At 24.4% G+C, this 12,221-nt stretch overlaps 1 protein-coding gene across 6 annotated transcripts in view; it reads left to right on the forward strand.

Annotated features, from left to right (window-relative positions):
• The window catches only part of LOC129605778 (uncharacterized), a 160,869-nt gene that overhangs the window by 69,513 nt on the left and 79,135 nt on the right, over nt 1–12,221 (forward strand). For 5 of the 6 annotated variants that reach the window (XM_055515708.1, XM_055515713.1, XM_055515709.1 and 2 more), the window contains one exon: nt 1,050–1,244. In XM_055515708.1, coding sequence (XP_055371683.1) covers nt 1,050–1,244 — 195 coding nt within the window. Of the gene's footprint in view, nt 1–1,049; nt 1,245–2,289; nt 2,317–12,221 lie in introns of all 6 variants that reach the window. The other variant, XM_055515712.1, reaches the window with a different exon arrangement.

Raw genomic sequence — 12,221 nt, forward strand, 5'->3', positions numbered from 1 at the left:
AAGAATTCCCCGTATTAAAACAATGAACATGTAAATTTTTTAGAAAGATCAGGCATCGGCAACTAGACGTTTACTACGGGCCAAACATACACTTTTGTGTATATAAAGAGAAATAATCAACCGATTTCATTGAAATTTAATATATGAATTCCTTATATTAAAGCAATGAACATATAACTTTTTAGGAAAGATCAGGGCTCAAGAACTGATTTGCGGGCCGATTTTACATTTTTCACCATATCCACAGAACAAATTGATGGAATTTCTTGAAATTTGATATTTGAGTTCTGGTTGTTACCGAAACTAACTGGCGAGCATTTCAGGGAATTCGGGTAGCACAAAGCGAAACTCTACTAAGAGCCAAATTTACATTTTTCTAAGTATGTTAACTATAAGCTTACTAATGTCCTGAAAATTGGAATGAAGTATTTAACAGACATTTTTACAATATTCTGTAACACTTTCATTTAACTAGACAATACACAATGCGGTCGGTTATGTGCTGACCACATCAGATTTTTTTTGAAATGTTATTGTTCGCAGTAAACAATTATTATTGTCGAAAATATTTTTTATAAAAGATAAATGTTTTCTTGATAGTGTACCCAGAAAAAGTTATAAATGATTGATTGGAACTGCCGCCGAAAGCCCACCGTTTTCATTGAATATAAAAGTGAGCAATAACCTGATTAAGCTGTACTATCAATTAAAGTATGAATATAATTTTAGTTTCTGAAAATTAAAATTTTAACTATTTTCTCTAAATTCTAAAGAAGATTTCCTCTGCAATCTAAATTGAAATATCTAGTGTCCATCTACATATAATCTACATCTAAATATATAGGAACTATATCGGATTTTAATAACAATGAAATAGGCACGTACATATAATTTTAACAGAAGCACATATAAAATTTTTTTGTTCTCAAAATGGCTTATTCTGTTTCCTACAACGGAACTTAAAGTGGCCTTCAAAGAAAAACTTATTAAACAGCAAATTTCAGATTGCTTCAAATTCTTTGAAAATTCAATATTTTTTTCAATTTCAGATACGTGGTGTTGAAATTGGTATAGTTTTAATAGTTCTTATGGTTTGGGCTGGTGCCATAGCATTATTTTTTAATCGTTGGGGAAAAATTCGTATGTTGCTTCCATATCAACCAGATTATAAACATGAACAATTAAAAGTTCCTGGATCAAATGCGTGTTCTGGAGGTGCATGTAGCGGACAACATTCACATCAGGTAATGTACTCTTTATTTATTTATAATATAAAATAAAATGTTAGAGAATTAAAAAAAAAAAACAAAATTTATGTCAATAATTTAAATACAAATTTAACAAATATTAAATTTGTCATATGCATGTCAGTGGAAAATTAACATAAATGTGTATACTTACCAAAAAAAAATTAATTAATAACATATTTTGTATTACATATTAAATTATTAAGTTTTTAGATAATAATCGAAACTGAGAAGCGTGCCATATTATGTTACTTTTCCTGACAGCTTATAGCATTGAATGATATCTGTAAAATAAAAAGAAACTTAATAAGATTATTTGAATTACTAGAAAAACTAAAAAAATATTATAAAATATCATTCACACCTAATATTATGGAAATTGAGAAAAATATACAAAATTTTTAGTAAAATACAATAAATGCGTTCTGTTCAATTCAAATGATGAAATCAGAAATGAGGCAATTATTTTTAAGTTAGACTTAAAATTCACATATTTTTGGTGATCGCGAACTTCTTTTTGCCAATTTAAATATTAATGTTTGATTATAGGTAATGAAAGCAATTTATTCACTTATAAAAATCTCACATAATAATAAAATTTACAATAATTATAAATAGTTTTAAAAATATTTACAGTCTTCTACTAAATAATAGTTCTGTCCAAGATTGATAATTCATTATGATTAATTATAATGCATTATAATAACAACCTGTTCAAGATAGAAATGTGAGTTAACAATAACTTTTTTGTAGAAGAAAAATATACTTGGACGAACCTAATGTATAGAGCAGAAACCCTTTAAAAAAATTTAAAGTTGAACTAGTGAAATTTTGTATATTAATCTCAATTAAAATTAATTTTTGAAATAAACTAAAAAAATTTATAATTTTTTTTTTATGTTTAACAATTATATTATTTTTAATTTAAAAAAAAATACCAAAAAGCAATTTTATACATAAAATTTTAAATTAATATTTTAATTATTAAAATTTATAAAAAAATTCGAAAACGAAAATAATACGAAAAATATCCCTTTTGTAGAATTTACACACTGATCTCCTAGTGCAGGTATTTCGATTTCTTATATATATAATATACATATATATTTATATAGATAAATATATTTTGCTGTTTTTTAAATAGTATTCTTTAGTTTTTAATTATATTTAAATTTTTATGAATCAAAGAAAAAAAAATATATACAAAAATATATTTTTTTTTTTATTATAAAAGAATTTTTTTTTTTTGCAAATAATTTTTTTTTCTAATGAAAAACATTCAATAAAATGAATTAAACCAAATGGCTTACTTTTTTTTTCAAATATATTTTTATTATTCGAAAATTTTTGCTTGTGTACAATATACATATATATATATACATTGTTATATAATTTTTTTTCATTAACTAACATTGAAATGACTCTTTTGAAAACCAAACAAAATTCCAATATAAATTTGGAACCAAAAATTCGCACATAAATTTACATATATACATTATGTATGAAGTTTTAATAATATATACATATATATTAGATATTTACATATATAGAATTATATACAATAACATAAAAAAAATAACTCTTATATAAATGTATTTTTATTGCATGAATAATTTTATACATAAATTTTTTAAATATTTTATACTTTACATAATAAAATAACATTTCATACTGAATCGGTAATACAACTAGCAGTTATTTTAATTAATAAGTGATGTGCCTATTACATTAATACAGCTCCAGAGCATACAGCTGCAGAACATATGGATGACAGATGGCAGAGCGTCCGCCTAGAAAGCGATATGTAACTGTTTCGAATCCAGTTCGAGAAGAAAAATTTTTCTCTGCTTTGATTACGTCATTCATCTGCTCTGCAGTTGTATGAAGAAATTTCCACTAAGTTAATAACATTTCATATATACATAAAGGAATTATTAATTTACAAAATATTCTATATATAGATGAATTATTTTGATTATTTGATACACATAAAATTATGATTCTTTATTTAGAAATTAATTGTGAAAAATTTTGCCTGTAGCATTGAGAAAAATAATTTAAAAATTGACAATAATTGTAAATATTTTTTCAACAATGATTGTCAAATGAAAGTAAATAGTAGTTATGGTATCTGAAATAAACAAAAATATAAATTTAATCACAAAAAATGATTAGATTCCAATTTATTTAATTTATAATGCAAAAACTTTAAGAAATCAAGTTCTTAAAAAACCATGGCATTGTTATATATATTATTGATTGGAATAAGTTTTTTGAAAAATATCCAATAAAATATTTAAATATCAAAAATGTTTCATTATTTCTCATTTGCATTAGAATTTGAAAAAATTGTTTCACAAGAAAATTGTACCTAATCAACACAGAAATTCTAAAAGAAAATGTTTTGTCTAAATATATGCAATATAATTTTTTCAATTCGCCTAAATATATGCAATATAATGTACATTTTAATATGAATTTAGAAATGAAACCAACAATTCAAAAGAATACTTATTTATATAAGATATTTTGCTTGATGGCAAATAACTTCAAGGATGATTCTTTAATCAATTTCCAATTGGAAGTTTTTTCCTGCTTATAAATAAATGCTTACAACTTCGGACCCATGCGAAATAGAGTAACCATCAAGCGCAACTTTATTTAACGATTCAAACTTAACAAAAATTTTATTTTGTCAACACAGAGTCAATTCTTTGACTCTGTTTTCACTTACATTTAGTTCTCATAAGTAAGAATTTACTGTATGTGCTTGTAGATTTAAACAATAATATTTATTTAGTTGAGCAAACATTTGAAGTACATTCTTAATAACATCTAAGATTGGGACAGCTTTCAGCAGCTAAACGTTAGAATTGCTCAAAAGTTTTGCTCTTTCTGTTTTTGTATTCAATAAAATGAATTATTCTCAACATTAAACTTTGTTTTCTTAAGGAAGCTAAATAAATTAAAACAATCACTGAATAAATAATGCTTATTTTTAAAGATTGTTTTTTTTTGAAATTTCTTAGTCCATCAAATGTTTTAATTACGTTCATATTCCAATTAATTTTATTTCTTGGCTTTTTGTAAATCTTGTCAATATTATCCAACATTATTTAATATTGTTGAGATTTTGAAAACAAATCATTTTAATTTAATCCTTTCAAATCCTTAAATATTTTTCTTGGAGAAAAAGCAAAAGTCTAAATAATATTTATTTTGGACAAAAGGTAAATTTAATTTGCGTAAAAATACCGCAATAGCGAATATGAGATGAACGTATCGAAAAGACTTTAATTTACAATTCAAAAAAATAAACAAAGCTTTCTTTTGACAATCTCAACAATTTTTTACTTATTTAAGAAGATTTTCAGCGAAAAAAAAAGGATTTTCTCAACATAATTAAAGTATTGTGTTTGTTTTTTCTTTCTTTTACATTCTTCACTTTATTGTTCATGACATTTTAGTTGCAGCATATACACGTACATATAAAGGTATATGGAAATACTGTTCTCTTATCATTCTCCTTTTCAAGAAAAAAAAAAATTATAAAAGAAATAAAACTAAAGCAAATAAAAAGGAGTGTTTAAAAACAAGTTCTTTTTGTTATTATTGCTTATTTTTATGCTTGTAATTTTTTTTTTGTTTTCTTAATAAAAACCAAACGCTTTATTTTTTCATTTATAGTACTGCAACTGAATTATTTAAGAGCTTTAAGAATTTTCTTTTGAAATATTAACAGACAATCGTGGAACACATACAATATGTTTTGTATAGCCCTTTTTGCCACATTGAAAGGAAAAGCTGCAAATGTGAATTAAATTATTTAAATAAAATCACGTTAAATTTTTTTTTTTAAGTTTACAATATTTTTCTTTTTTTGTATGAAATTGTACTTTGAACTTTGGCAATTTAAATAAACCAACTATTTATGATGATTCTCAAGAATTGCTTTAATTACGATTTCAATAATTATTGGCAATATTTTTCTATTCAAAGTTAAAACTAAAAATTGAAAATTTTTGTAATTCTACACATATAAACCTTAACCTTGAACCTTTAAGGCTTTTAATTCCATAAGGATATAATGTCGGTTTTATTTTTAATGTTGCAAACTGAAATGATATTAATATCCGCAGTAAGCGTTATAAAATTCAAGGATAACTCAATATACAAAACTGGTTTATTGAAATTTTGTAAAGAATTTCATTATGCAAAAACTTTCAGATCTAAAAATTTCATAAATTTTCAGGTTATTCGTGAAAAAATCAATTAAGATTCCAGTTTAAATGGTTGAAAAAATTTCTATGTTCAATTGTTGCATTTACGGGTAATTTTTATTTTGAGTTCAGATATAAAGAAGTTTAAAAATTTTCAATGTTCATTCGCTTTTGCCATTTTCGGCACCATTCCACCCAAAATATTGTCACATTACGCAAATTCGGTAATCATTAAAAGTTATAGAAGTGTAAATCACCCTGTATTATAATATTATATAAATGTTCCACATTGTCAGTTACTTAAAATCAAAATAAACTTCAAATAAATTTGTATTATAAAAAGAAAAAAAGAAAAGAAAGAAACAAACAATTAAATAACAACGAAATTTTTCTCAAATGCTTACGGTAAACTAAACAGTAAGACGTCAAATTTTCACTGTAAAAAAAATTAGGAAACTTTTCCAAACACAAGGATTTAAAGGTACAAAAAAATATAAACACAAAAGAAAATAAAAAACAATATTTTTTTTTACAAAAATGCTAAAAGTTTGGAAATTCTTAAAGCAAAATCAATTTTTCTGAATTTCTATTATTTTTTACGGGAAAATTTTAAAATTAGCAACAAAAAAAAATGATTTTTCCAACTTTATTTTTTCGTTTGCAATAAGAACTTTTGATTATTAGTGGACAAGCGTGCTGGGTCGGATAAGTAATGAAAGAAAACAACTAAAAATTTTAAAACTTATTTTAATTTGAAATATTGTTAGGAAAATTTTTTCAAAATTAGTGCAATTTCTACCACTGTTAAATACTATCTAAGCGAATCTATGCTTGCCTTACTTTTGAAACATACACCGAGCATTAAATACTCTATAAGCGCATACCACGATTGCGTACACCATAGTTAAGAGTTGTTATTATGCACAATTATTTCCGGTAGGTGGCATCGAAATTTTATATATTGAAAGTAAAATTACACATTGGAATACGCTAAACCAGCCGTCGCCAAATTGCAGCCATACCTATACCACAGATAACAAATATGGGTACGCAAAATTCCACACAAATTTGTTATTTGTAAAAATAAAACAAGCAATAAATTTAGTTGAAAATGTCTTCTTGTAAGTAGATAATGTTAGAAACTCGAGGGGCTTATACTCATACTGATATAGTACACATTTGCCCATAGCCCGACTGCTGCTTTAAACAAAACGGCAATACTTCAAACTACAAAATTTAACAGCTTTTAGATTATAACATACTGCCACCAAAAGCTGCAAATTTGTTTATTATTTGATTAATCGATTCTCCATCGATTAATCGATTATATGTGTTTTCTAAATTTTGTTACGGTTTGTTATTGCTGACACAATAAGACCGATGTTTTATGAAGCATTAGAATTCACGTCTTTGCAATTGTCGAATTACACAGTTTTGATGTGCGGAACAACGGGTTTACAGCTACATATTTAAAATTTTAAGACCGGTTTTGTTATATAAAAGGGGCGCAGACCACATAAATGCGAACGAAAATTGCGATTAATTTAACACTTTTGAAAATTATCATTAAGTTTTATTTTGTAAAGAAAAGTTTCTATTAATTTCAAAATGATTTCCTGTTAAAAAATTTAATTTTAAGTAACTTGACGGAAGTTTAATTCGCACGCATCTAACACTCACGTATGTAAAAAATCGCAAAATCGCATAATTTTCATTTAATTTATGGGATAGTTCATAATTCTCGCAAATTTTCTTTAATTGAATTGACTCATGATATGCATTTAGGTATTTATCTGCACGCAGAATTAACAAAATTAAATATTTATGCATGTCAAGTACTACAGGTGCAGTAGGTAGAAAATAAGAGCCATGAATGGTCACAATCTTGTAAAATGGCAGGAATATCATAAAAATTATGCAAAATTTTTTAGTTTTACTATACTTATACGCTAATTTATATAAGAATTATTTAATTTGACTTGGTAAAGTCAGAACACTAAACAGAGAATTGTTCTTGAACTAATATGCACAGTCGTGTATACACAGTCAATAATCGAAATATTATCACATTCATTGATTATTTGAATATTGAAAGAAGAATATAAATTTAGTTAATTTATGAAAACATTGTAAAACCAAAAAATCTTGTAAATTACTTAAATCATCGTTATTAAATAAAAAAGTAAACGAATCCCCACATTTAAAATAATTTGCAAATTAAATATTACCAAAAATAACATTGTAATATTTTATGATATATGTACATGTATAAGTGAATGTTTAACCATGCATAATATTCTTAATAGCACAATATTACAAGTAAATCTATTTTAATACCAATTTTTAAGTAAAAATAAAATTTTTCATCAGATTAACTCACATTAACTTTAGAGAAAACAGATTTTTCCTCTTGCTTCCAAATAACTGAAATGTTAAAAATAAACTTTTATTCTATATGTACGAGACTTTCTAATTTAAGTAAAATTTTACGATCACATTTTTAAAATATCAGAAATTTTCTTTTCTTTTAAATGTTCATCTTTTTAAATATCATCTCAAAATTATTAAAAAAACACCTACAGTTATGCATATAATAAATGTATATAAGAACAAACTATGACATTTACTGCATATAAAAAGGATGCAATCAAATCTGATATGCTTATTAAATTTTAAACTGTTTGTGTATAAATTTTATCATCTAAAAAAGGATTACTTATGTAAAATTACTGGAGAAAAAAAATATTCTCAGTGCAACAAATAAAAGAGGAACGATTCTATTTTATATTATAAGCTCTTAAGAATGATATTATTACATAAAGAATAGAAGTGTCCTGAATTAAAAGAGATTATATAGATAAATTATATAATAAATGAACAAAGTTTATCGAAAATATTACAGTGTAAACTAAATTGTAAAGTAAATTCATATTTAATTTAAAATGTACAGTGACGAAATTGAAAATTTTCACAAATTGAAGTATGAGAGGGAAGAGTTGATGTAATTTTAAATTCTGTAAACCCATGGGAATAAATAATTTAAAAAATTTTATGATAAATGCCAGACGGATTCATTAAAATCATACTATTTTACGCTAAAGGTTTTGATTAGAACCACACCACCGAACTTATTTATTTTGAGAACGATTTTGAGTTTGTGAAGAATTTCAGAAAGCTTCAATAATTTCTTAGATATGGCCAAAAAATTTTTTAAGATATAGAGGATATAGAAAACTCCGAAACTGCCGCTTGAATCTCATTAAAATTTATATGCTGTACATTTTTAATCATTATTTTTCAACGAGTCAGAACGGTCCATAAATCAAATATTTGCAATTGCCTATAAATTCGTTTAATTTCATATAGAATTTATATAACAGACGCAAATTTACCCATAATTATTATTGCCTCTTCTGCAACGCCATTTCTATCTAGAAAAGAATTATATCAAAGATAATGCTTCGGACTGTTTACACCATTCACTCGCAAAAAAATTACAAAAAAACAGAAGGATAAACAAAAGTTGAAATTTTGTCATTTGGTATTTAGGTTTTTCTATTTGAAATTAGATTTTTTTTCAATATTCTTATGTATGGGACTGACAACTACAAATTTTGAGTTCTATATAACAATTTAAGTATTCATAACATTGATTTACGACCGTTAGTTTAGAATAAAGCAAAAATAGATTCATAAATAAATTGTTATAAATATCTAAAATTTACTAGATATTTACATGTACATATGTATACACATATTTATCAGAAAATTTTTTGTTTTTATAAAAAAGGATAACTTTAATGAATAGTTCCAAATTTTTTTTGAAAACAATGCAATATAAATTGCACTTCTTCATAATATGATTATTTGTATACACACAGGGTCTTTATATATCGCACCAATACGAATAACCTCCCTAAATAAGTATAAGTAAAATTTTTTGTATTGAGACATTGTCAATGGTTCACCGGGATCCGAGATATTAGGGCTTAAAATTACTAAGAACTGATTTTCTTTTTAGAACAAGAACTTGCTTATTAAGTATTCACTTACTAAATATTTAAATAAAATCATGTATATTTGTTTATTTAAAACTTGTCGGCTTGCTGCAGTGTTTTGGTTTTAAGTCGACTCATGCCAACTTGAGACAATTTTATATTTTCAAACTTCGAAATCAAAGGTCTTTTAAAAACTCCTAAAATTTAAATATTTTATGCATTTACCGTTTTTTACCGAAATTGCTGCTTTCGCTAATTTTGTTACAACTAAAGCTGTTATGCAAACTAAGCGTTGATTTTATAAGGCAAACATCATTTTAACAGCGATACTTCAAAAGTTATTGAGAAAAATAAAGTATTAGGAAATTTTTTTTCTTATCGATTATTATTTCGTGAATAATAAAGAAACAACAATAAGTATTCGAAATTTTTTCTTTCTTCTATTATACATTGTGTTCAACTTGTTATACGATTTTTAATGCAATTAGAAATTGTTCACCCTGTATTCTTTAAAAAAACTATATAACAACGCAGATTTTTTTTAAAAGCAAACGTTCAGTGGCGTAAAATAATGAAAAATAATTTAATACCAAACTTAAAGTTTACAATTTACATTTTGGATCTGATTTATTACACATATTTTGTTTTAAATGGTTGTACACTTTATTATTCGTTAATATTAAATTTAGAAATTCTTTCAAGAATAGATAGCATTCAATTTAATTCGAAACAAAACTGAAATTTCTAACAAAACCAATGCAAAAGTTTATTCAACCAATATAAAAATTACAAAAACTATTATAAACTTGGTTAGATCGGTATTTTTCTAACACTGTATGTAGGTACAGCGGGTTCAGCTAACAGATCACTGGAAATTGCTAAAACGGAGAAATAAATTGTGTCCATTTAGGTAAAAACTGCATCTTTGACCAAAATCAAGCTTTAATTTTGAAGAAAAGGGAATTGTTTTGTTGACAATTATAATTTATTTTTAAGAAGTAGAAGAATTTTGTTCAATTATTGATGAACGCTTAAAAAGAACTATTTTCAATAGTCAAACTCCTTATTAATATTAAAGCAAATTTTAGTCAACAAAATCAAAATATTTTTTAATTAAACTTAAAAAGAATTTCAAAATTTATGGAAAATTTTTATTGAGAATCTTATAGACCTTTCTTTAAAGATTATATGAACATCCTCATTCTTTTTCTATGGATTCGATTTTTTTATAAGATATAAAACAAAAAAAAAATATTAAAGAGTGTAGCTACAATCCTCTTGAAGCGTATTTAAAAATAAAAGACAAAAAAAACGTGTACAACAAAAAGTATGATTTTGTTTGTGTATTCTTCAATCACTTTCGTTACAATTTTATGATATAGTAGAAAGCAATTCTCTAGCAAATAAAAACCTTTACGACTTCATTATAATTTTCACATTAATATAAATAAAAAAAAAATTATTCTGCAAGACTTTTATTGCTGAAAGTGTCATAAAAATTTTCGCACTAAAATGCAAACAACAAAAGGACTGTTCCGTTTTTAGTCATTTAATATTAAATTTATCTAAGCGGATTTGTACGACATCATGATTTGTTTAAGAAACATTAAAATAATGATGTACTTTAAAAGAAAATATTTTGCTGATTCAGAATTTCGATTTCTTATTGTCGGCTCTTAATTGTAACCATACATTTCTCTATATTTTATCAATAATCTTTGAATTATTTTAAATATTTAAGCACATTTCATAGAATCTTTAATTTTCTATATTAAAGATTTTAAAAAGAAACTTTTTAGTGTTATAGCGTATTTTTGTTATTTACACATGGTAACATGCTTGATATCTTTAACAGTTCTTCATTTTGCTTTTGTGTCAGAACAAGTAATTGGTGTTAAAAATTTTGCTTAAAGGAGACACAATTTTAATTTTATTTCCGTATTCGAATAATGTCAATAATAATTTATCTCTTTAAATGTACAAGATTTTCCTTGAAAATATAATTAAAAAAAAAGACACCAAAATCTTAAAGCACTCCTGTGCATACATATTAATATCCTTGAAAATATTTTATCTATACCTTTTAGTATTCCATAAATTAGTCACATCGAAAAAAAAAAACATTTGTTTCTTTATAAATTTTACCAGAAAGCACATTACGTCCCCTTCCAAAACATATTTATAAAACATCAGAACATAAAGTATGTTTATATATGCATTATATATAGTATATATTGTTATATAAACATTATGTGCAATATTATATAATTATATAGATATTTTAAGCACATTTTCTTTTATATATCAATATATATCGTCTGTTAAGTTTAAGTATACGTTTCGTTAATATTATATTATCCAACAATCTGATCCTTGACCTTAAAAAAATGATTTTATACTTAACCAAAAGAAATCATCTTCAATCTCATTCCCCCAAATTTTCGTCTTTCCTTTTCTCGTTATTATTAAATTTCTTTTTATATTCTTTGTTCAATATATAAAAAATGTTTCTTATCTTTATTAGAGGATCGTGTAAATGAAAACTTTCAATAGCAATTCAAGTGATATCCTTTGTTTCCTTTAACAAAAAATTTTTTGACCATCGTTATTATTGATATTAAAAAAAAAAACAAGGAAAAAACAAAGACAAAAAATTATAACAAAAAATTATAACATTAAAAAAGAACAAGGTGCTGCTTTGCATTCAAACATTTAAAAGAATCTTTATAAATAAATTTTCGAATCAATATAAATTG

The sequence above is a fragment of the Condylostylus longicornis genome, unplaced genomic scaffold (genome assembly GCF_029603195.1).
Source record: "Condylostylus longicornis isolate FDR11 unplaced genomic scaffold, ASM2960319v2 ptg000014l, whole genome shotgun sequence".
Taxonomy (NCBI): Eukaryota; Metazoa; Arthropoda; class Insecta; order Diptera; family Dolichopodidae; genus Condylostylus; species Condylostylus longicornis.